This window comes from Cydia fagiglandana, chromosome Z (genome assembly GCF_963556715.1).
Source record: "Cydia fagiglandana chromosome Z, ilCydFagi1.1, whole genome shotgun sequence".
Classification (NCBI taxonomy): domain Eukaryota; kingdom Metazoa; phylum Arthropoda; class Insecta; order Lepidoptera; family Tortricidae; genus Cydia; species Cydia fagiglandana.
This window is the reverse complement of record NC_085959.1, coordinates 13,952,639-13,980,430: the sequence shown is the minus strand read 5'-3', so window position 1 is coordinate 13,980,430 and position 27,792 is coordinate 13,952,639. Positions and strand designations below refer to the sequence as shown.

The following is a 27,792-nucleotide window of genomic DNA, read 5'->3' as shown; positions in this document are numbered from 1 at the left end:
TTTTATCTACACACATATCATAAACTGTCTATGATGCCTTCAAAATTCGTAAATAATGGCCCACATTACGATAAACTGTTTTGTTACAGCAAATTTCTTATCTGTGAAAATGTGGTAATAGCTTCATTACTATATCAAAATCGATTTGGTAATGCATTTCAAATTTCGAACATCTCTGAAAAAAAAGCAATTTGATTTGACCCCTATTCTAATATCAGTTGAGATGACGTTTTATTCGAAATCAAATGACAATTGCATACAATATTGACAAATCTCGCATGTAAGTTGGTATCGGACGATATGGTAATCGACCCCGACTCTAGTTTGTCTCTGAATTAAAAAAAAAACTACGGATGCGTGACGTGCGTGAAAAAAGTTTTCATTTGCCGCCATTTGACGTACAGTTTATCTTTTAATTAGTTTATAAGTAAAAAATAATTTGTTTTGTTGATTTTAAAGGAACTATAACAAAAGTTTCGAGTAAAATGTGCGATAAAGATATTTCGGAAACGCCATGTTATATCCGCGAGTTCCGCCAGAGAGCAAAGTCGGCTGTAATATAAAGTTAGTGAATATATCATAGAAAGTTTATAATATGTGTGTAGATAAAGCAGTGTATGTAACTGTACATAATTAGGCATTAAAACACTCGTGTGATACTATTATGAAACTCATTTCATTCGTTTCATAAACCCACACTCGTATTTTAATGCCTTTCATTATGTAGCAGTCACATAAACTACTATTTTTACACGCATCGCGATTACTAAGAGTGATACTGAGAGTCACGGCAAATGTATCATAACATAACTGTTATTAAAAACTAAGGCATTAACACAGCATTAGTACAATGAATAGGCTGCATTTTACACAGGTGAGCAAAGTTTTAATGAAGTATGTAGTAATTAGGGTACTCTGTACTCCGTCCGTACGTTTAGTGACTTTATACCTCTAAGGCCCACTTGCACCATCCCACTATCCCGGGGTTAACCGGTTAAACCTGGAGTTACCATGGTTATCAGTACAATTTGACTCTGGGTTTGCGGTATAACCGGTTAACCCCGGATCAGTGGGATGGTGCAAGTCGCGCTAATAGTAATAAATACAGTGAAAATAAAGAATATAACCTTAAATATGAGTGCTTTTAACAATAACCTTTTTTTAGCCATTAATGGATTTCTCTATAGCAATTTTACTTGAAGTTCACGTGCAGTAAATGATTACATTTTACATTTTGCAAGGATTGAATATGGAACCGCAACCACACACATGAGCATGACACAAACTGTAAACAAAGTACGATCGCCAATGGCATTTTAATTAAGTTTCTGAATATTCTACGAAAAAATATGAGACTTAAATTAGTCAATTTATTTATTAAATGCAATATAAAAACAATATAATACAGAATGCACCCACGTAGAGTAATTTGGATGTGCATTTAATGTTACTTTAACTTTATACTGACTCCACTACAAGCACGGAAGTCACGGACCACACGTGTCCTGTGGGCATCTCACGGCTACAGTTTCTAGAGAATTACGGGATTTAGTTCATTTAGTTCCCCAACCGATCTGTTGCGATTGCGAGTGATCGATTAAGTCCGTACCTACCTACCTATGTACCTACGCGTAGCCGGCTAGATTGATTGCAAATTAAAAATGAAATTTTATTTAATGACGAATGCTTTAACTTTCCAGAGCAGGAGGTCAATTCATATTTTCATTTAGCGTATTCATTTAAAAGATACCTTATAATTATAAAAGCGGTTGAAAGTGCAATTCGGACGAATGTCGGTTCGTTTAAATATTTTCGGAATTATTTTATATCCGGTGTATTAAATTAAATATTATTGACGACATTGAAATAAAATTAATTGAGTTCGTTTCAGAGAGATTTCGTTATTGCCTCTGTTGATATAAAATTCCAATTTTAATCACTTGGGTTCTCGTAAGTAGTATAATATATAGTGGTAGTGATGGGAAAGGTGGACGGCAGACGGCCTAGAGGACCAAGTTCAACGAGATGGTGTGACCAAATATCCGCCCAGATGGACATCACACTAAGCAACGCTTTCCACAAAGCAACCGACAGGGAGAAGTGGAGAGCTGCCATAGGAAAAATTAGCAAGCGGAGTCACGTTCCTCAGCAGTGAGGGACCGACTTAGAAGAAGAAGAAAGACTCGTAGTATAAAATACCGAATACATATGAGGTATCTATTCAAGCCCACTAGGCGACACTTCTGTCGTTCATGCTAGTATCCGTCAAACAAACTTACCCGAAGTTGTAAAACTTGCTGCGGCCGCTCAAGCGTGAAAGAGAAGTTTACAACAACCCCAATCGTTAATAGTTGACGTACATAGTTACTTCATACATACGTTTGGGTACATAAGGTAAACGTACTAATGCCCAATAGATGACACCTTGTTGACACCTCTATTGACAAAGACTTAAGTTTCAAGATGACATGTACTGGGACATGTTTACCTTACTATAATAATAGTTAGTAATGTCGCCTGCGGTTTCATATTTATATTATGTTGTTGTATTTATAATTGAAAATCAATACGAAAGATAATTGAAATATTAATGGTGAAAAGAACTGCTTTCACACCGAAGGCTGCTGTACCTACTGTTCTTTGTTTTAAAGGGCATTATAATGAAGGGATTAATAAAATATATAAATGTGGAAACATTTATATTAACGTTGGCGTATTTATAATTGAAAATTAATTAATATTGGACTTTATAGAAATATTAATGGTCTAAAAAAACCGCTTTCACGGTGTAGTATTCCCTGTTCTTTGTTTTTTGAGGGCATTATGAAAACAATGGCATCAAGGATAAAATACTCCCCTCAGTTAGGTACAGAATGATTCACAAAAACGTTTGTTCACCTGCCACTCTCACTTTTTGTGTAGCCTGTCTGTAATAGGGTTGTCTAAAACTTTACTAAGTTATTCTTTAATGGGTGATTTGTTTATTGATAAGGTAGATACAAGGTAGATACAAATATTAAAAATGAAAATAAACTAACTTATCTATAAAATAAAACTAAATTAAAACTAAAAACTAATACTAAATAAAAATCTTTAATTATATGCATAACAAGTCACGTGAATTGAACTATTAAAAAACGTAAGGGATAGGTTTACTAATCAAATAAAAAGCTTTTTAAAAGAAGCATTATTAAACTCTTCCGACATAAAAATCTCAGTAAATAAGATACTATATGTAGTAGAGTAGTAATGCAAAATAATAAATATAGTAGGTAATGCGGGACAATTGATATAACTTATTTGTGCTGTCTATCCCACAACACACGCTTTAACACATTCTTAAGTTTTATGGAAAAAAGGTTCTAGTTTGTAGTCTTTTTAATTAAACATTATATTACTTTACATATTTACCTACATGAAAAAAATTCATCTCTAAGATTCACTACGAAGTGTAATTTTTCAAGCTATGAGCCCAGCACGCTTCCACTGCGTTTTGTTATTCTTTAGATAGTTGCGTCCAGCGTTTAAATAAAACTAACAAATATTGACAGGTGAAACCTGACCAAGCTGTAACAATAGGCATTATACGATTGTTATTTTCCAGGTGCTGGATGGATCAAAGCGATACTTTCTGGATTATAGTGGTTCCGGTTTTAGCGTCATTAATCTCTTCCTTCGGTGAGAAATATAATTAGTTTATTTTAGTTACATTAATTATTTCTTAATGAATTCTGAATTTACAATAGGATCCCTTAGTGCTGGCGTGTACTGACTTTGCTTACATAATAAATGATATATATATTTTATTGAATTACCTGAGGATCGATTTGACTAATGAACCATCATAAAGTGACGTGGCTATATATAGCCATCTAATCGTTACTTGTGGACTGAGTTGTAATTTCACGGCTCAGCTATCAATTTTATAATTCACAGATCATTATAACCTATCGCTGCGCAGGTTCAAGTGTAGGTACATACATTTCGGCCTTAACTATCTATCATAATAGTTTGAATATATTCTACACATTTTGTCTCTTTTCGTTAACCCGGCAAAAGATCATTATCGTCATCCACAGCCTTAAATATCCAAGCAACTATAGGTAGTTTACAGTTTCCTCAACAAAGATGCTTTATGCAAATTAAATTTAGGCCTAATCACTTGACAAGATTGAGTCCATACTATACAGTAACATGAAAGTTATATTACCAAAAACCCCTTGAGCCCGATAGAGCCCAAGGAATGAGAAGAAAATTCTCAAGTAACTGTAACGACAGTGACCCGACACTGAGTAATTCGAGAAACTAAGTATAGAACAATCAGGGGCCCAATTTGACTCGACAGTCGGCCTAATTCGAATTTTAAGATACGTCAGTTAATAGATCTAGAAAAGATATGGATTAGACATGTCAGTGTCAAAAGTGACGTTTTTGTTTGAAGAAATGTCACATTTGACACTGACATATCTAATCCATATCTTTTCTAGATCTATTAACTGACGTATCTTAAAGTTCGAATTGGGCCGAGTCGCTTGCTGGCGCATGACTACACGATCGCGCAACATACGCGCGAATAAAAATAGAATTATAAATATTATAATCAATAACTTAGAATACCGTTCCTAGTACGGAACAAGTGCTACGGCGTAGTAACCGCGTAGGTCTGTTTATAGTATTTTAGTGAAAGGCGTAGAGAATGTAACGAATAATTAATGGTTGCACACACAAAGTATACAGCTATGGAGTAACCTAAAATTATAATGGCGTGGTTTCTGCCTCACCTAGGGTTGCCAACTTTTTTTTGGTGGAATATAGTATTTTCCAGAATATAGTACTTTCATCAAAAATATAGTACTTTTAGATAAAATACTAAACATGACTGTAATATACGTTTAATCTGAAATATAGTATTTTAGCGTACTAGGTACATATACATTTTTCTAAAAGTATATAATACAGAGAGCCAAAATATAGTACAATACTGTATAATATAATATAGTACGGTTGGCAACCCTAGCCTCACCACGCATAACAATTTGAACTTGATATAATGTGCCATAATAAGGTAAACAATCTTAAACAATAAAATGTTCCATCTACAATATTCAGGGTACTTTCCCTCCACGTGGCATAGCCGTAGGACGCCCTGTATATGTATGGCTTTTTCAATATCACGATTTTGGCGAATTACAAGTTCACAGTTCGGGGCGAACAATGTTTCAAAGATTCGCCTAATAGCCATTTCCATTCACCCGGCCCACCTCGACGCCGTGGCCTAATTTTTCAGGCCGGTAGTTTATTTGATCTGTATTAGCTGCAGATGACCCACGTAAACACATAATTCCTGATTCTGTGTTACCTACTAGTCTCTGAAATCTGACTCAAGACATCGTGATTAGAAAAAAAACCTAGGTACTAAACATGTCAGTATAGAAATATTGCTATTTCTTGAGGGTTCATTCTATAGCTCGATTATTAATTTACACAAGCACTCTGGTTTACATGAAAGGATTAATTAACTTGATATCAAGCAGCATTAGCTAATTCGTTTCCGTGTTTTAACTACCTACTTATTTATTTTTTTAAATAGAGCGTGTCGTTTAAGACTGCCACTCCATAGTCAAATTATTCAGAAATAAAAGGATCATTTCGTAATCCGATTGTCGTAAAAGAAGATAATTAATTGATAAAATTCTACCTAAATAGGTAATTAACTAAAAGGTACTCTAAAAATAAGCTTGCAAGTGTCGTTGCCAATAATAGAATAATTGTAAATAATTATAAAGGACGGGTCGATCACGGGCCAATTCCACCTTACAATGTGACATCAAACTGAAATCTTAATGACGTAAGTTAGAATTGGTCTTTTGTGCGCAATCTAACAAGTTTCGGTTTGGTCGATCCAAATATAACGACTAACGAGTACCCATTGATATGTATTTTCTTACTTGGCAGTATTTCTAGTGAACGTGGTCCGCGTGCTGCTTACCAAGTTAGCTCCCACGCCGAACCAGCATGCTCGTCTGGCCGCGAGGAAAGCCGCCAGAGCCGCGCTTATACTTGTAAGTTTTACGAGTAGGTACTAAGTATACCTACTAAGGTATAGACCGACCGCTTAACTCAGTCCTCGCCTGCGCGGTGCGGGGGTGACGGGGCGGGACGACTAAAGGGTGGCTGGAAAGGTGCGAGCGGCAGGCGTACGGCCGGCGCCCTCACCTTCCCCGTCACCCTTTAAGCGGTCGTTAAGCGGTCGACGAGGTCCCAGTACAGTCAGCAGCAGATATACCTGAGCGGGCAAGGTGTCCAAGAAAACATATACACTTCAATCGTCACAAAAATAAAGACATCTAAGATGTCATTTTCACGTAGGCTTTCAGTTCGTCACAAATACCTTAACTTCTGAGTTTTTCATTAACACATACACCCTTATTTAATCACAATGACAATAACGGTTAAAAAGTCAGTGGTAACTAAGCAATCAAATTCAAGCTGCTGTCATTAATACCTACACGCACTGCCAATCACGTACGTCAGCAGACAGGGTGCCACCAGTTGCTAAGCAGTTGTTATTTCAATGGTAACTAAGCATCAACATTTTATCTGTTTAACTTAAAAATAAATATTGTAGCACTACGAATTGACACCTCCTTTCTTAAAGAAGTATTTTATCGTTAAGTGTCAAACTTATACAATAAATAAGTAGGTTCTACTAGAATGATCGGTTTTTTTATTTTAACTGTCATATGCAGCTGTTCTTCCAAACCGTTGATCATATTATATACCTATGTTAATATATTTATTTAGCCCAATTATTGTAGTAAAATATACTATACGGGGTGGCCCATTTAGATCGGCCAGTATGGGAAAATCTGATACTATACGATATACACCGATCTCTTTTTAGGAATCATGTCATCGATTTTAGTAACACGAAAAACTGCATTCATACATTTAAAAAAATGTGTACTCAGCTCGGAAATCGAACCCCGAACGTTTTGAAAAATAAAACTAAGACTATTTCTATTTAGATATCGATTGTGTAGGTGTAGGTCTTAAGCAATAAATGTTACTATGAAACATGATGTCTGAAATTAATAAAATGCATTGTTTTCATATCCTTTAATTTAATTTAGTCAGTTTTCGAAGAGACCAGCATTTTTAGGGTTCCGTACCCAAAGGGTAAAACGGGACCCTATTACTAAGACTCTGCTGTCCGTCCGTCTGTCCATCCATCCGTCCGTCCGTCCGTCTGTCACCAGGCTGTATCTCAGGAACCGTGATAGCTAGACAGTTAAAATTTTCACAAATGATGTATTTCTGTTGACGCTATTATAAGTAACAAGAAATACTAAAAACAGAATAAAATAAAGATTTAAGTGGGGCTCCCATACAACAAACGTGATTTTTGAGTAGTAAATATCAAATGGCATTCCGCACAGGAGTAATCTAAGTAACGCCCACTGCGGGTTCAAACCTACAACGTCCTGATAGAAAGTCGTACATACGCTACATGTGACATTATCTTCAAAAATTATATAAACTAATGCGAAATTAACATAAAACCAGAAGACACAAATTAATAATAGAAATGAAACCCAAAAAAAAACAAAAAGCTGTAATCTCTAGGTGCGTACGACTGAGATTTGAACCCGCGGTCTCTGCTTTGAAAAGCAAACGCCTGTTACTGAGACCACGACGTGCCTTGACAATTGGCTCTAAATTCGGCTTCAGTTAGCTTTTGCTATGTGTCATTCGTCTTGACGATTCTGTTAAAAGAAACCACCAAAAACATAAATGTAAAAAAGGAGAGCCAAGTTCAATACAAAAATTATACTTGGCTGTGGGGCTCGCCGCAAAAAGAATGGAGATCTAAATGAGTGCCACTGCCAAGTTCTATGCAAAATCCAAATATGTATTTATAGGAACAAAATAACATTATAAACAAGTATTAAACTCTATTTCTTTGCTTTATTGGATACCTATAACAATTGCTGTTATTTAAAAAAATGTGAGATCTCAAAGTAGGTTAGATTTGACTTGGCCAGTTTTCATTACATCAATCATTTTATATATATTGTAATTCTGATAAAATCTGGCCAAGCCAAATCTAACCTACTTTAAGATCTCACATTTTTTTAAATAACAGCAATTGTTATAGGTATCCAATAAAGCAAAGAAATAGAGTTTAATACTTGTTTATAATGTTATTTTGTTCCTATAAATACATATTTGCATTTTGCATAGAACTTGGCAGTGGCACTCATTTAGATCTCCATTCTTTTTGCGGCGAGCCCCACAGCCAAGTATAATTTTTGTATTGAACTTGGCTCTCCTTTTTTACATTTATGTTTTTGGTGGGATATCAATACTTTTTGTAAAGAAAACTAGGCAGGTATTGAGATTTAATGTTTTTTCTTGTGTTTCCGCTGTATGGTTTTTACTTCTGTTCTTTGTATAATTATGTGGTGCCGCGCGCCGCCGACGACACACCGTTGGCCGGTTGTTTAGAGCGTATTACAAGTTTTTTGTATGGGGACACCACTTATTTTTTGACTTAACTTTATTTTAATATAGCAAATATAATAATACATATATTGGGGTAGTTTCAAATATCTGCTTGTAACGGTTCCAACGCTACAATAAAAAAAATTTTTTTTTTGTATGGGGACCCCACCTATTTTTTAACTTTTTTTAATTTTTAGATTTTTCCCTACGCTTACACACAATAACCGAGCTGGATTCCAAATTTTATCCTTCTAGGTCATCTGGAAGTAGGTTAGGTTTAGGTACTTATATGTCAGTCCCAATAGAAAATGTTTTTTTTGTATGGGGACCCCCCCTATTTTTAAACTTTATTTTATTTTTAGATTTTTTCCTACGGTTACACACAATAACCGAGCTGGATTCCAAATTTCATCCTTCTAGGTCATCTGGAAGTAGGTTAGGTTTAGGTACTTATATGTCAGTCCCAATAAAAAATGGTTTTTTTGTATGGGGACCCCCCCTATTTTTTAACTTTAATTTATTTTTAGATTTTTTCCTACGGTTACACACAATAACCAAGCTGGATTCCAAATTTCATCCTTCTAGGTCATCTGGAAGTAGGTTAGGTTTAGGTACTATAAGTCATAAGTCAGTCTTTTTTTTTTTTTTTTAAATTTATTATTTAATAGGACCTTTATACATTTGCACATAAGTCAGTCTTAAAATTTACGACTTTTTGACCTTCATATCTTTATAACCGTTTGAGCTAGCTTCATGAAATTTGGGCTTCTAGATATCCTTATGGATATAATTAAATACACGTAGTTTTATGTGTTTACGTCAAAGATGTTTTGAGTTATAGAAGGGTCAAAAGTGGCACCAAGTGGTTCGTGTAATATTACACTCGGCGCTGGCTAGCCAGTTCCTTTGCTTGAACTTGGCTTGACACGCTGCCGCGTGTCTAGATAGTTTGCAGTAAGTTGACCGAGAGGCTCCTGTCAAATGGTTGAAGGGCAAAACGTGAGATAGATGTATGTGATGACAAGACTGTACTGCTTTCGATGATTGTCAAAACGCTTTACCTGAAATTAGCATGGATAATCTTTTATTCAATATTCGATCATACTTGTATGCTTTAAAGTCTATTTTTCCATATTGTTCAGATATATTTGACACGTTGACCGCTTAGATACCATTGGTTTTTTGACAGCTAAGGTATCAATGACTTGTTGTAAGTGTAGAAATTAATGAATAGCGACTGTTAACATATTTGTGACACGTTGAGCGCTCACAAGTAAATACTACCATGACAGTCAACAACTTTTTGACAGTTTAAACGTTTACCTCTCTTTGAGCACCTGGAGTGTATAGCGACTTCTGCTGCTGACATGTACATGTCATCTTGAAACTAAAGTCATTGTCAATAGAAGTGACAGCAGGGCGTCATCTATTGAACATTAGCATATCGAGCACTAGTACGTTACATAAATTATGTGTACTTGGCACTGCTTGTTGTGGCCTTGCGTAACGTTGATACCAAAACGTCCGATCCTAATAAACAATTGTTTACCATCTATTACTGTTACATAAATATCGTAAAGCGCTAAGTGGGTTATGGTTTAATTAAGTGTCGTTAGAGGCTAGACACAAAGTTTAAGAAATAGGTACATACTTACCTATTGTCCTATCATCAACACTGTACTTTGGTGATATAGTCATTGTTATAAAATACTTAATAAAATAACAACAAACCTCGTTTCATAAAAAAATCGTCTGTAAAAGTAATGATACGAGTAAATGAATTTCAACGATGTTTTAGATTTGAAAGATGTTTATGCTAACGGCATTAGAGTTTATTGTACTATTGACAGCATAATATAAGAATAGGTATTGCCAGGACCGGATATATTGAGGATTGATCGATGCGAGAATGGATTGAACGTTCCGGAAGGCTTTGTGGTCAATTGAGTATATTTAACAGTATGATGTATGTTCTCAGATACCCCTGTTCGGGTTACATTTCGTCCTAATACCGCTCCACCCGCCGCCGGGCGCAGCCGGGGAGAAGGTTTACCAGGTCTTCTCTGCATTGCTCACTAGTCTACAGGTAACTTAACATTTTACCCAACATTCTTGTTGTTTTAGAAGCCTTTGACTGACTGCAAGGTAAATCCGATATAATATAGCCACCACAGATAGCTCATCGTTGGTTGTATGTGCTTTTTCAGCCTATCTATTACGATTCACTTTTTCTTATAACCTTATGTACCTAACGTCTCAAGCATATAGTAGGTTAGGTAGGTAAGTTGTCGGTTGGGACACTTTGTGACAATTTCATCTTTTAGACCGTGTTTGAAAATCCATCCTTAATCCAATCACAAAATTGACACAGACCTTTGATTTACCTATTTCTGCGTTGGAATTATGTTGTCAAACATTGGGAAATTAGCTGTTTGACAAATACCTTTTATGAAATTCGTAAAATCGCAAAATTCTACGAATTTAATAAAACTAACCAAAAAACGGCATTGGAGTTGTTTGAGTATAATAAGCCAGGCGCTTCTATAAACGTAATCGCCATATTTTCATAAAATAATATAATGTAGCATTATCCAAATGACTGGGCATCGAGCCAACGAGTAAACGACTGTATTCAGTTATGCCCAAGTTCAGCTATATAATTCGCAAACCAAGAACTAAGACCGTAACTTTTCCTTATCGTGGCATGACCTTTTGACACGTAATAACCATGTGTGCCCGGAGACCGCACTTATGGTGCTAGCCGTATGTTTCTTAATGAAAAGTTGTAGGTAAATGACAGGCTTGTTAAGACTCAGGACCCACGCAGTAAGTACAACTACATTCGTCCGTTTAGTATTGCGCAACAGCAATAAAGTCAGTTGAGATATTACAAGATTGGCGATGGGGTAAGAGGTAACTGTACTTACACCGTGACCGCACTTTTCCCAGTGAAGTGAGGGTCTCTGTCTTGATGTCCCGCCGTGCTCGTTTTACAGAGCAGTCTTCACTAAGGCCAAAGCGCAAAGGATAATTCACCATACCCCGTATTTAAAACACAGATGCTAAAATCACAATTCGATTGCCTATTAAATTTGTCCAACCAACTTGTAATATTAGTACAAAGTTGATACAAAAGAAGGATGATTAGATCTCCTTCCAATGTTGATTAAGTAAACAATCTATAGAAGTAAAGGTGTAGGTACATAGTTCACAGGAATAGGAAATTTAACAGCGAGGCTACTTTAACCTCTAGGCCCACGATACAAAAAAAAATCAATTGTTAATTAGAACCTTGTAGGTATAATAAATTAAATAGGATGAATTTCGTTTGTTCAAAAAATAAAGAAATGCTACTTTATTTGGCTAACCTTTCAGGTTCTAATTGAATTGAAAAGTAGTGTGCATTGTAATATACATTGGGTTTTATGAGGTTAAGCTCCTACTTTCGAGATAAAGTATTGTACATTGTAAATACATTGGGCTTTACAAGGTTAAGCTACTTTCGAGATAACTTTGCTTTTGCATTAATTTTAACTTTCTACATTTATTGTTCGTGTCTTACTTATACTTATTTTATCTGTAATATCGTGGTTGGTAGTCAATGCCATAATTTTCGACATATCGCAGGGCTAAACGTCTTCTCCGTTTTCACGTAATCGGCTATCATTCACAATCTGTCGGTAACATATCATAGGGCTAACTGTTCTAACTGTTCTCTCTGTTTTTCTTTCCTTGTGTTTGCGTGAAAATAATAACATAAATCACTTATTCGGCAGTGTGATATATTTGTTTACTCATTCACTGCGCCACAGAGGCAGGCAAATGATAATAAATATAAAACTTTTCGATACCTAAATAAATCTATTCATTTTCCCAAATAATTAAAGATGCCGTAAACGTACAGCCTACGTGCACTGAATAGGCTCAAATGTAAGAAATCACTTGTGACAGTATGGTATTCACAAGTCGTAAGGCGACATTAACTACCAAGTGGCACTAAAAACGGCAACAAGGAAGAAACAAAGGGAACCACGAACCACGTTCGACGTGTTGCCTCTTTGCGCACTTGTAAATTCGTACGTAAGTGTGACAGGTAGGCAGTACGTCGAAAGTGGTTCGCGGTAGGCCTTAAATTTTCATAGATAACTATGTAAGTCGGGTGACAATACAATAATAATAATATGGTATTATCGAGCGTTTGATGATGGGGACAGGAGGTGCATACGTACTCTGTGATGAAATAACGCAACCTAATCGTATTTGGAGTTTTTAGAATTGCCTCGATGAGTAGGTTGGAGATGAGTATTAGTATATTACATATTAGTTGGCTGTGGTAAGGAAAGTGTCTAATCAGCGAGAAAAGCTTGTACCAAAAACATATTTTTAATCAAAAGTGTATGTTGTTGTTGTTGATATTTCACTTTCGGTTGTTAAGTATGCATATTCGAGCTGCGTAGGTGGCCAATTGAATCGTAAATGAAACACCTGATTCCAAATATTTCTGCTTTACCCTTTTGAGGTTTGGTTATCGTACGTAGACCCTCATTAAATGGGTATAAACGAAGTTATTCAAATTCGATGGCATAACTGTAGTTATTAGGGTAACAGGGCCCCAGGTGGTTAATAGATCTACCAATATTCTGGCCTTATCTTTATAATATTTAAAATCGAAGTTCGCAGATGGACGGGCCTCGGGGACGGGCATCACTCTATCACTCTAATTATGCCTTCGTTGGAGTAAAAGAGATAGATGCTCGCAATTTGCGAATTACGGTTTTCGCGGTAGGCTCTCTACTTTGTAGTTCGCCCTTCCTCTCTATAACGGATGTGACAGCAATGATTTCACCAATGTTAGAAAATAAATCCGTAAAATATTAATGTAATTTTGGTGACACTTCTAAAACACAGTAGTCAATATAATCCTTATCAATATTCAGCATATGTATTTATATCAATATACATGGCATAATCCGAATCAATTTGTATTGCCATGAACATCAATCTAAAATAGTATTCGATGTTTTGTTATTTACCGCTCGGCTAATTTCCTCATATATGTATATGCTACCATTATTTATCATTTAGACGTGTAAAAAATAGAACACAGAACGCACAGTAAATATAAAGGTAAATGGCGTCCTCTACCAGTCGACCATAGGACAAAGAGCCGGTGTGGTGAAATAAATATTTTAGGAAACATAGCAACTATTAACTATTATTAGGTACGGTAAGGTATTAGGTGGGTAAAAGTTAATCATAATTCTTAAAAGCAGCCTAATTGCAGCGGGACAATTAGGCTTTGAAATTAATTTATTTTATGATGTTCACAAGCAATACGTACATAAGCTTGACCCATATTCAAAAAGATTTTGATCGGTTTTACTATAGCGAAGCCTTACCAAACAATGAAATTGTCGCAATCGCAACCTTATACCATGCGGCCAAAACGGCTTTTATATTTTCTTGTCGGCCGACAACAACTCATGACGCAAAATACCGGGCTATAAGCGCGAAAATCGAAGTCCGCAAATTGCGGGGATTTTTCTCTGTCACTCTAATTACGTCTTCGTTGGAGTAAAAGAGAAAGATCCCCGCAATTGCGAATTTCGGCTTTCGCGGTAGCCGCTCTGGTTCTCAGTGCCTACGCACTACCTAGCAATAATGCTTAGTTCATTGGTTTTACCACGAGACAGTGTCACTAAAACAATTGTCTGGCTCCAGGGCCTGTGCGTCTCGTTCCTGTTCTGCTTCACAAACCACGACGTGATGGTGGCCGTGCGCACGCACGTGTCCCGCGTCGTGCGCGCCAACGACGCCATCGCGCTCACAGGTGACCTACAACCTCTACGCCCTACACTGCACTCACTAGTGATCACAGAGACTCAGTGTTTTTAGTCCTATTAGAAAAACTCGACTAGTCCTTTAAACTGTAAAGATATTTAGTGTAAGTTCTTAAAGACATTTAGTGTAAGGACTTAAAAATAACTCGAACCTCCAGGTCCCATGTTGAGCCGAGTTGTCTAAGATGGAGTCGTTCCTAATTCAAAAGACTGAGTCTCTTTCACCACTAGCACTAACGCGGTTAAGACTCTGATGTAACTCAGTGTGTAAACGAAATGGCGCTACGCACCTATGAACATGGCAATGTCCCGATTACGGAGCGGTATGCAGATACGCATTAAGCAGTCAATGTAAAAAGCTGTAACTGACGGGCGTACCGACCGCGATCTTAGTCCGATCAGTCGCTCTCAATTACAGCTGCGTCCTTAACTGACGTTCGGCGGATCACCTTCAATACGATCGAAAAAGCCTCGGACCGGACCAAGACTGTCCAGTACCTACGCCCGTTGCAGCTTTAAAGACCGCTTAAAAATAAAAATTGCTTTCTAAGATTTAAAATGTTTCATCCACTGCCAAAATCTAACGTACATCATTAGTATACATACAAACTAGACGTTTATGATGACACCTCCTCCCTTTGAACTATTCAAATCGGTGCAAAGTTAGCTTAGACGGACTCTAGTCTGTTATAATCATATTCTTAATGTAAAATGAATGTTCGTGAAGAGTACTTTTACTCTTTATTACAAAATTTATTTGGCTTTGTCCACTCCGATTTAGAATAATTGATACAGCTCACTAAATTTTCAGGGTAATTGCGTCTAGTTTGTGATTTTGATGACGTATAAAAATATTGTTTATACTTAATCACCACGTCAAGTTCAAATCAAACACAAACTAGGGGTAACCAACGTGTACGTACAATTGAAACATTGAATTGTTTATACGACAACGGTTTCACTCACTTGAATTTTTAGTCGCTATTGGCGACATGTTTCGGGCCCGTCAGGGGTCCTTCCTCAGGCTCGAGTGCCCCCCCTTCCCGACGGGCCCGAAACATGTCGCCAATAGCGACTAAAAATTCAAGTGAGTGAAACCGTTGTCATATAAACAATTTAAAATATGTCTCACGAAAGTTTAATATTGATTATTGAAACATTGATTACAAGTTCTGAATAGTTCGGTTATTTACATATTTAGATTTTCTATCGGTATATTTGTACCTTGTTTTTTTTTATTTGAACTACTGTAAAATGTAAGTTGTGAAGTGAAGCCTTTTAGTTCTTTATTTGTGACGTTCCACGGGAAAAGGTACCTTATGAGGGTTTCTAGTTTCGGAGATATGAAATGTTTTGTAAAGAGGTGAAAAAATGCTCAAATTTTTTTTATTGTGTGATCTGAAACCTTAATGCGTAACGTTTGTTTAGCTGTTTTTATTTTTGTTATAAGTTAGTTATAAGCCTAGTAATGTCGTCTCAGAGTTTAGTACAAAAGGTACCTTATGGAAAAAAGGTTGAAAATTCCCAAAAAAACTAGTCAATACGGGAAAAGAAGTTTGGTAGAGAACTGTATTAGCATTCCGCAAAACTAATTTGATAATTTCAGTTCTGGTTGGGGCGCCTAGCAAATATTATAACCGTACATCGACCGACATTACAAATCCAAGTAGCCTGCTATTATACCAAAGTTACTCTCGTCAAGTCTTTCTTAACTAGAATAATCTTCATTTGGTTTGGTCGCATGCAATAAATCAGCCATTGGTTTGCTGAAAAATGCCAATACCCGACGCATTACCTTATGGAATATCTGAGGTCATTGAACCTCAATGCCGCTTGTCTTCAATGGCAACTAAAATATATTATTGATAAGAAATAGACGATTTATACCATCTTTACCCCAAAATATCATTAGTTTATCCTAACTGTTCCATCATCATCATGCCTCATCATGTAACTTAACCACAAGGTACCTTTTCATTACATACAAATTATTGGTCTTTTTTAAGATTATTATGACGAAGAACTAATTAAATTTGTGGCAGTTTAATGTAAATTAATATTTTCTATTCATAAAAGATAAACTTCAATGTGATTGATGTTTTGTAGTGATGTATTATGAGATTTATTTCCATAAGGTACCTTTTCGTAAATGTATGGAGCAAATACTGTTATTGTTATGTAAGTTTAAAGTGGCATAAGGGGTTAAATATAGTATTTAGTTGGGGTTTTAGGATTTATTTCATTTGAATGACAGAATTTCTTTCATATGTGCTCAGAAAAATTGATTGTGTGTTACATTAAAAGTAAAAATATTCAATTTTCTGATTTTATATGAAAAAGTTAAAAAATAAATTTTTACCTCTAAATCGGTATTGTTTTTTGCTTAAACTGTCTCTCAGTGTCGTTTTCTAATAGATAAAATTTAAATCTTGAGAGCTCATTGCAATCAATCGTGAAAATGAAATAAAACTTTATTTTCAAGAGATTGGTTAGTATACATATAAATCAGTCGATATCAAAGGTTTCTATTTGCATTACAGAACAAGTCGCAACATTTTTTTAATCTCAGATATATAAGGTATTATTATTTGTAGTCAACTATGTAACTTACTTCAGGAACATAGTTTTTTAGGCGGCTAAACTTAAAACTTCTCTATCGTAAAGTTGCTCAATCCACAACATTATTTTCAAAAAATCATATCTCTGTAACTACGCAACTTAGGAGGTTGATCTTTTGTGTTATCGATAGCTTATTTATTGTAGATTACTGGGGTATGCATAACTCCATACCCGCCATAAGGTACCTTTGACCGTGGGACGTCACATTTAATGTTGTGTTTTATCGTACCTACGTAAACGAAACCAAAATTCAAAAATATATCTTTAATAAAATTTTAATAGCCATTTGGCAATATACGTATTGGCATACCTAGGAGAAATTCATAAAGTTGACAAAAGAACATCCCCATGTTGTTAATTAAAATAATATCAAACAATAGGTATATTAAGCCTACGTGGCTTGCGTATATTTTCATCCCATTCTTGTAATATAGGGTGAATATTAAATACATCTTTATGAAGGTGACTGTATTAAAAAAGTCGACAATATGTCACATGTTGTTGTTTGTCACACGCACACAAGGAAGCGGCGGCGTGCGCATACGTGGTGTGTATCTGTGTTGAGGCCGCCAGACTACGACATCTATCTCTATGGTTATGTATGTGACCTTCCAGTACTTATGTCTTTATGAACAGTCCAAGGCCAACTTTAGGGTGCGTTCCTTAAAGCCTACTTGCACCGACCCAAGAATAAAATAAATTATAAAATTATAATTACAACCTCGGTTGACTTTGAGAATTTAACTGCAAGGACCAGGTTCTAAATCTATGTATGGAGATGGAGATAAGGTTGGATCTCTTTGAATTTTAGAAATGGTTAGATAGTTTTACACTCTGCAGCAACATCACAGATTTTAACACCTATCTAGGTGAAAGCACTTAGTTATATTGCAAAGCGTTGTCAATTCATCTTCCTAATTGGCCTATAAAATAATTGCGTCTTATAATTAGTAACCTACTCCGTAGCAACAGCGGCAAATATTGGATAATAACGATATTTGCGAACACTTGTAAATTTTTCTTACAAAAAATATCGTGAGATCGTAATGACATAAGATGTGAAATGGTTGGCGACAATAAACCTAACTATGTCGTAGTCTGCGGCTTTACTATGTGTTTGTCGCAAATGTTGAGGCGTACTCTACTGAAATCGAATAAATGTTACACTAAAAGCTGTGTCGAATTTCCTGTCACGTCTACATCTTGGAATCAGTGTGAGTGAAGGAAAATCAGAATATTCATAAACTGTAAAAAAATAGCATTTGCACTAATACACAGGGCCTATTTAGAGATAATAAATTAAACTACAACTGCAAGATTAAATCTTAACCTCACATCCAGTCGGAATCAAACCCGGTAGAATCAGAAGTCCGTTTATTGCGTAAATAGATAAGTATATATCTAATAATGGTTTTTATGAAATATTTTTTATTTTTTACATAAACGGTAGGACCTTAGCAACGCAAGCCTCGAGGTTGGACTAAAGATGAATATGTCAAAGACCAAGGTCATGACAAACAGCACAAAACGTAGGATCGAGATAAACGGAGAACACATCGCATATGTCCAAGAATACCTTTATCTTGGCCAAATAGTCTCTTTCCAGGCGCGACAGGAGAAAGAAGTCCAAAGGCGCACCGAAAACGCCTGGAAGAGCTATTGGTCAATGAAACACCTGATGAAGGGAGACCTACCTCTATCACTCAAGCGTAGGCTCATGGACATGTGCGTACTTCCAGTTCTCACCTACGGTGCTCAGACCTGGTCATTGACGGAAGCTCAGAAGTCCAAACTCGGGGTTTGCCAGAGAGCTATGGAGCGCAGCATATTAGGTGTAAAATTAAGGGATCGAGTCCGAAACACCACGCTGCGCTCTAAAACTCGAATAATAGACGTAGCTCGGAAAGCGGCCAAGTTAAAATGGGACTGGGCTGGTCATGTCTGCCGAATGCCGGACGACTTGTGGGCCAAGTTAACCACAGAGTGGGAGCCCCACGAGTCTAACCGGGGAGCCGGCAGGCCTCGTCGGCGATGGCGGGATAACTTGGACTCCTTCTTGAGAGGCTGGCCAGATATTGCACTAAATAGAGACGAGTGGAGAAAGAGGGGGGAGGCCTTTGCCCAGCAGTGGGACACAGTGGGCTCTGAATAATAATAATAATAAACGGTAGGTACTTAAACCAGCAGTCGGATATTTTCATATGAAATTGTTTTATTAGCTACAAAATCGGCTACTTGCTTCCTAACATCAAAATTATTTCCTACAGTTTTGTTTGATTTTCATTCACTGCCCCGATCAAATTTAATATCCTTATCTTGTCATTAAATAATAAATATATACATACTCGTATACCTGTAGGCGCTGAGTTCGCGCTACTTAGATCACATTTATAACATTAACCGTTACTCTAACGTAGGTCTACACTAAAAATATATTCTTATTTCGTGCGCCCTGTGCGCCAAAGGATTTGTTTTTGAAATGTAGGTACATTATACGGGGATATGAAATTAAGAAAGTTTTCGGTCGATATTCGTGGGTCTACTTGGTAGGTATGCGTTTTAGCCCAGGGGACATTAGTGCCATGCTCATTGCTCGTAGAATAAATTATGATGTTCGCTGTCGTGATGTTTGAAGGACGTGTTTGCGTTAACTTTACGGGTGATCTGGGATTACACTCGTGACCACATTCAAAGGGCAAAAGGGCTTTCATTTAAATTACATTGATTCATCTACTAGTGCCAACTTAGATATAATTTTTGGCTTGCACCGAGGGAAATCATCCTAAAATCTCATACTAAGCTTCAAGGGAACATGCAAAAACAACAGTTAGGTACTCTTATATTATTACTGTTAGTTAATGCGCTTCCAAACATCACGTTCAATTTGGAATAACCCACTGTATGTCAGTAATTTTGAGGACGGTTTTTTTTCATAAAGGACAATTACAATTAAACAATGCAATCAAGATATTTAGCATTTTAGATTTTTATTTTGAATTCGTAATACTAGTGATCTGCTATGATACCTTATAACCAATATATAATGTGACTTGGACCACAGTTACACTGTCTGAAGCTTTTGTATACATTTTGATACCCACGTTCAAGATATTACCAAAGCTTATCAGTGTGTTTTTTATTTCATTTAGTATTGTTTTAATTATAAATAGAGAACTTATTTAACAGATCTTAACTGTTATAATGAACATTTATTACAGGTTTAACGGCGGGAGAAAGCTTGGCCAATACGAGGGAAAACGTTGTGTAAACGAGTGAAAACTGATTTAAACACGGATGTAGGTAAATGTTAAATATTTAGACATTAATGATTACCTAGCCGGAGGCCAAAAGTTACGAGACAGATTTTAATTATTCCACCAAGTTGGAGATCTGCGAACCATTTTGACACGTACCTAAAAGTGTGAGAATGGGACGTGGCTGTTGTTGTCCGCCGTAATAAAACGAATTTGAGACGTGTCATTTGAATTCATTTTGAATCAAAAACGACACTTTTGACACAAGCGCAGTTGGGCAGATCTCGAGATGAACCGTATTATTGTATAAAATGTAAAAATATATGCACAGTCCGTAGTATTCAGCCATGTTTGGCAGAATCCTACAAACTGCGTAGATCTATGCAAATAATCAATCAGCCGCTGTAACTGTCTGAGCCTTTTTGTATGAACCTTTTCTAAAGTAAATTAAAATAAATGTAAGCTGATCCGCCTATAAATAAAACATTTGTAAGCGTCTATAAGCCCAAAGTTATAAAACACAAACTAAAACTTTAACCCAAATATTTATTCAGCAAATAGGCCCCAAGGGTACTTACTACTCAGTTATCACAATTACTTACCAAACTACGGTTGGTTATGCAAAAAACCGGGCAAGTGCGAGTCTGACTCGCGCACGAAGGGTTCCGTACCATAATGCAAAAAAAAAAACAAAAAAAAGCAAAAAGAAAACGGTCACCCATCCAAGTACTGACCCCTCCCGACGTTGCTTAACTTTGGTCAAAAATCACGTTTGTTGTATGGGAGCCCCATTTAAATCTTTATTATATTCTGTTTTTAGTATTTGTTGTTATAGCGGCAACAGAAATACATCATCTGTGAAAATTGTATCTGTCTAGCTATCACGGTTCGTGAGATACAGCCTGGTGACAGACGGACGGACGGACGGACAGCGAAGTCTTAGTAATAGGGTCCCGTTTTACCCTTTGGGTACGGAACCCTAAAAACGACCAACTCAATTTTTTTATCAATGCAGAAAGCGACCAAAGCTACTGAGTTAGGGTGTAAGTCACTTTGACAAAAATAAAAAGTTGGTCGCTTTCTACAAAACTACATACATCATAAAGCCGACATTATTGCGGACGGCACCGTCACACGACGCACGTTCAGTACGATTTTATTCGGAATTCGGATATATCTCCGGTTGATAATCTCCTGGGCCTGGACCAAATGAAGTTTTTACCTACAACGATTTCTAGCTTGCTGGGAATGAATTCCTCAGAACGATTTTTTGGGATCTACTTTGGTTGGCCTAGAATGTGTACTTAATATTATATTATACATTGGGGACATAGGGGTAACATTGGATGGTAGCAATTTATCACTATGAACTAGCCATATTAAGCTATTTACAAGATTGAACCAAAGAATACTCTTAAGAATCTTCATACTCGAAATTGCGTAAGCCGGCTTTACCTACATGCACTGCACATAGTATATGAAATACCCGATCAAATGCAATAGCCCTCTCTACAGGCAACAATACTATTAAATTGATTGATTGAATTCAAACTATTCAAAGGTTCACACCTGTTGCCGCCTGCTGCGAGTTAATATCGAAATCCGCTTAATGCAATGGCGCGTCATATATGCTGATGGTTGGCATTAAAGCATTTCTACTGGTTTATAATATTAATGACATATATTGTACAACAAATAAAGAATAGATTTAACACTAGGTATGCTTTGCATGTGTGTAAAACCATTAAATAAAAAACCCGGCCAAGTGCGTGTCGGGCCTCGCATAATGGAGGGATTGGAGGTTTCCGTACCTTCATACGATATAAAAAGCCATACAAGTAACTCTAGTAACAGGGCGTATCTTCGCGGTACATACATGTAATAACATTTTATTATTACATAATATTTATTAATAAATAAAAAAGTTTTGAGGCAAAATTTCATTAGCTACCTACTTAATTGGTTAACCGATCATGTTGAGAAATCAGAGTTTTCTAGTAAAATGGCTGTCACATACGGACGTTCTTAAATCTTAAATTAGAAAATCGTAGTCATACATTCACATTAGGCTAATAAGTAATAATTTATATATATCATAAAAGTATGTTTTTATGTCTTCTACCTCAACTACGAAAAAATATTTTATTTATCAAACAAGGTCAATATCAATTAATATTGCCATATGAACCGATTTATAATTAACCTCAACCGTTGCCGCCAGCGTGCGGTGTGTGCTGCGCCGTCAACGTCAAACACACGCGCACGCTGATCGCACGTTCTGGATAATGAAGCCATTTCAAGCAAATTTCACAGGTTTCCGGTGGCACAAACAACAAATTGCAAGTTAATAGTATATTATTACCGACGAGGCTTGTGGAGCAGTTAATCATTTATAACACTTACTTTTCGCAAATGATATTTCGAATCATACGTTACATTATGCAAATATTTATTGAGGAAAGGAGTGATTCCAAGCAAGATACATTAGAAAAACACAAATATCTATAGGTTCAAAACTTAAGATACTTCTCATGTGTGCATGTATGTACAATTCAGAAAAACAAATGAATATTTGTAAAAAAAAAATATACATTTGTATCTGCAAATTTGTACCTAGGTAGGTACATACATACTCGTATATTTTATCTTATCAATCTTATCGTGGTACCTATTTGTAAGTGGACAGGTTTAATAAAAGTGTTCAATATGATAGTTTGCAAAACCTATTTCATTTAACAAATTTACTACACTGCACTATTTAGTATTGCATGCAAGAAAGACAGCTTTACTGTGCGGAAAGAGAAGAGTCGTAATATGTATTGGGTCCCATACATTTAACGACTCTTCTCTTTCCGCATAGACTCTAAAGTAGTTTACTATACCAACACTGTTTTACTTTTAAAATATATTACGATTTTTAAATGTTGAAGGTTTTCCGATTTTAAAAGCCGAGACCGATATTTATAGTTGTCGACATTTTAATTTTCACTATAATTGAAATTAAATTATTTTTGGTGAATACTTGATGTTCTAACTACCTACCTAGACAACATTATTAATGTATTCCTATTAGCATACCTACCTACTTCAATCACGGTGTTACTTTAACTTTATCATCCGAATACCGCACTAGCTCGATAAGTTAATAAGTAGAGTCTGTTCGGAAGAAGAAGAGTCATAGTTTGTACAAGTATTAGGCAGTACATTCCACGACTCTTCTCTTTCCGCACAGATTCTAATAAAGTACTAGACGACTTTCACTACTGGAATCTGAAGTCGTGTAAGGAAATAGCTGATTTATAATATTTATATTTCAGCTTTAGAACTTAAGAACCTAATCACAGTATTGTAATTAATAAAGATTTGGCAAATGACCAGTATCTACTTATTTAATTCTAGTCACGTATTACCCACCTATTTAAATCACGACCAAACCCGGTTATCCATGCTATGTTGCATTTCATTGAAAATCAGAGTTGGCAAAAGTATCTACCGTTAGGAACCCTAACTTCGCCTAGCTTCGCTAAAGTATCATATAGCAATTATAATTTAACAAATAAATAATGAATTGCCTATGATAATACCGAATTAACATATACTTAGCGATGGCAAATGTATGTTTAAATTGTTTAACTAAACGTTATTAGTATTAGCAGGGGTGCGAAACTCCTGACTTCGGTCAAACTCGGCTCCGCTCGGCTCAGCATTGCTCCGAGCAATTATTAGGGTTGGCACCACTTGACTTCCTTTTGCGTGCACGACCACATGTAAGATAATCACTTGATTTTTGACAACCCTAAATAGCCGAAAGGGATAGTGCCATATATTAGAAAGAGACAGCATGATTCGACCCTGAGCCACTGTTAAACTTCGTTTTTGTAGGAAGTTTCCTTTCTGTACGGTAGTAATGAATTATTCTGTGGTATTAGAATACTTTACATTTATATTTGCATAAGTATGCTTAATAGGCATTTCTTTTCAAATACATATTCTAATAGCTACGCAACATTGTCACTTATTTATTACATCATATTAAAAATGACAGTATATCAAACAATGATTTAAGAAATAATATTCATTTATTACCTATTACATGTACGTAAAATACTAGCAGAAATAAAACAAAATATTAAGATTCGGACTTTTTTCTTAGTAACTAATTAGCCCATTGCTGTGCTCTAATCTAAAGTCAGCTTTTGGGATGTCATGGTTATAAGGCACAACCACATGTTTTTGGGATGTCATGGTTATAAGGCACAACCACATGTTTTTTTCTTTTCCGTTTTTTACCATGTTTCTACAAATAAGACCGAGGCGTATTCTGATTGTAATAACAGGTTATTAATTTGATCTGAATTTGTTATGGATATGATTTGTTAGTATCAAAAGTGACATTTCTTCAACCAGCGACGTCTCATAATATATTTATTATTTAATTTCATATTATATTGACTTAATCGACCACATAAAGCCACTAGACTGGTGAAAGGATTCTGATCAAGACATTGACGACCATTTACCTACTATACTCATGTTATTTAATGTAGGTAAGGGCTAACCCTATTAGCATCGTCATCAGATCTAGCCGATTTGCAACACCGCAATGACACCTTATTTATTAATAATAATTATTAAATTAATTAACAGCGTCGTTACAAATTTAAATACTAATGTCGATACAATATCTTAAAAGTGTAACTTACAATTACTTAATATACACTGTGCTTCTAAGAAGTTAAACCGCGTATGCTTGATGCCAATGCCTAAAGTAAAAAATATGACTTGAAGTCAAGTGGAAAATTAATGATAAACTCAATTGTAATTGTACTCAAAAATACTTATATTTTTATTATTAACTTAATCATGACACATGGGTATTTAAAGTACCTATTTATTATTTGGATATTTATTTTATTTTTAGCGAAGTAGGTAGTCTTATGCTTGGAGATCTGTCAATAAATATTAAGCTACCACACAGTGGCAATATCAAAACAACCATGCGCTAATGTGTCTCAAAAGTATGCACCATTCCGTAACAGCTTAACAAAAAGAAATGTCTCTAACTATACACTTTAACTGCACTCCTTATACTGAGCAACTTTTACTATAGGATCGCGAAAAAAAATTTACCCTGCCATAAAAAATGGACCAACCAAAATGTATGAAACAGCCAAAATTTTATTTCGCGATTGGTCCCGTAGTAAAACTTGGTCAGTATAATTCTTAAACCTTCATGGAAATGGGAATGCAGTAATTTTTTAGCCACCCTGTATATAGAACAATTAGACTATGACAATGGACGTAGTTACGCGAAAACGTTCCAACCCACAAGTCACTCGAAAATGAGTTACCATAACCAGGGTACTATTTTTGACATATTACATCATGTGCACACAAAGATGCTAGTATTTTTAGGTTAGTTTCATCAATAAAATTTGACCCAAATGTTCCAACCCACCATTATACCAAGGACGTGTACTCAAAATAAAGTAAAAACATTACATGCATACTGAAACATATTGTTAAAAACTCTTAATAGAATAATATATCGTTATAATGTTCCACTTGTCTTGAAACATTATACTAAATTCATAAAACGCACATTTAATTTTTTCTTAAATGATCCATGTAGGTTGGAACGTTTTTGCAAAATCTTTATACATTTTTTATTTCTGCAAAAATGTTCCATGTAATTTGAAACCTTTTAGATTAATCCATACTGTTTTTTTAAGCTGCGAAGACTGTTCTAAATAAATTGGAACATTTTATTATAATATATTATTTTCTAATTTTTTGCTATAAACGATCCACATATACTTGATCCATTTTTGCTATTAAATATGTTCGAGAGAAAAATTATTTTTTTACCAAAATAAATAACTATGGTATATTTAAGCCGCTTCCCTTGGCACTGCCGCGCTTCACTTGGAGCTGCATTTCTCTAAAACTATACCTATTAGGGCATGTAATATATTATTTTCGGATAAATTAAGGACAAGGAATCTATTTTTAGAACAAAAAATGCCCTTTCGAACAAAAAAGTGAGTAAAGTAGAAAAGACTAAATAACGTATTTTACATTTTTTTATAATTACAATTTTTAAAAAAAAAGAGTAGCAGGAATCTGAAAAAAAAATATGCCGATATGGCGCCGACATATTTATGAATATGGAATTCTTAGAGATTTTTGATTAAAATAACTCACTTTTTAGTTACTTTGTCAAATTCGATCTCGTCGAGATATTAATCTCGATCTCGAAAGTGTGACTCTCGAGATCTCGAAACACCCAACCTCAAAAAAACAAAAAATTAAAATAACTATTATACCCAATTTCGAATCGCCAATCTTGTACAGTCAAGGAATTTAAATTCCGACCCATTTCGTACTTTGTCACAGTGACAATCAATATGAAAGCCGCTAGAGACCTCATACGGTTGTCACTGTGACAAAGTACGAAATGGGTCGGAATTTAAATTCCTTGACTGTACCTAAAGAATTTTGTAAACCCATGACCATGCAATAAAATAAATTTCATATCAATTTCAATTTTGAAATATTAGAATCAAAAAGTTCAAAATAGATTTTATAGGTACATAACTTCAAAATGTGTTCCCTGTCAACAGTGTCAACCCAAAACACCTTGTCTCTCAGGATGATCTAGATATTTTCACACAAGACGGTTTATCGATAACTTCTTATGTACATCACTAGATTCTTCTTCCTCGCGTTATCCCGGCATTTCGCCTATACGCCGCCTTCGGCTTCGCCTACGGCTCATGAGAACCTGGGGTCCACTTGACAACTAATCCCATGATTTGACGTAGGAACTAGTTTTTACGTAAGCGACTGCCATCTGACCTTCTAACCCAGAGGATAAACTTGGCCTTATTGGGATTAGTCCGGTTTCCTCACGATGTTTTCCTTCACCGAAAAGAGACTGATGGTAAATATCAAATGATATTTCGTAAATAAGTTCCGAAAAACTCATTGGTACGAGCCGGGGTTTGAACCCGCGACCTCTAGATTGCAAGTCGTACGCTCTCACCGCTAGGCCACCAGCGCTTCTTACATCACTAGATTATCGACATTAAATGTCGACGATTGCCCATCACTTTTCTGTCTGTGTACTTATTTAGAAACTTGACTCCGCCCTTAAAATTAGTGCGATAAGTACAACTGCAGCACAGGCGAAACATACTTACTTACTTACTGCCGTGGCGCAGTGACCCGAAGTGGATCTTGGTCTCTGACACTAAGGAACGCCATGCTTCTCTGTCAAGCGCCGTTTCTGTCCAATCGACGGCACCGAGCTCGCCGTTCAGATCTTTCACGACCTCATCGCTCCAGCGATACCTAGGACGCCCAACCGGTCGTCGACCCTCCGGACGGCCCGAGTACGCTCTTCAAACCGCTCGATCTTCACCCATACGGACCACGTGTCCGAACCATCGGAGTCTTGAGGCTTTCGTTTCTCCGACTATATTGGGCTCGGCCACTAGATCTTCGATTTCCTGGTTCCTGCGTAGGTATCCTCCATGAGCCATCTTCTCCGCGAGTGGGTCCAAGTATCTTCT

General features: G+C 36.1%; 1 protein-coding gene across 1 annotated transcript in view; it reads left to right on the top strand.

Moving 5' to 3' along the window:
* Positions 1–20,239, top strand: part of LOC134679311 (calcitonin gene-related peptide type 1 receptor-like) — a 37,485-nt gene extending 17,246 nt beyond the window's left edge. Inside the window, exons 8-12 of the mRNA XM_063538216.1 lie at positions 3,605–3,678; positions 5,956–6,062; positions 10,484–10,591; positions 14,227–14,335; positions 20,183–20,239. Of these exons, the coding sequence (XP_063394286.1) occupies positions 3,605–3,678; positions 5,956–6,062; positions 10,484–10,591; positions 14,227–14,335; positions 20,183–20,232 (448 nt within the window). The 3' untranslated portion in view covers positions 20,233–20,239. The remainder of the gene's footprint in view (positions 1–3,604; positions 3,679–5,955; positions 6,063–10,483; positions 10,592–14,226; positions 14,336–20,182) is intronic.
* Positions 20,240–27,792: the final 7,553 nt, after the last annotated feature.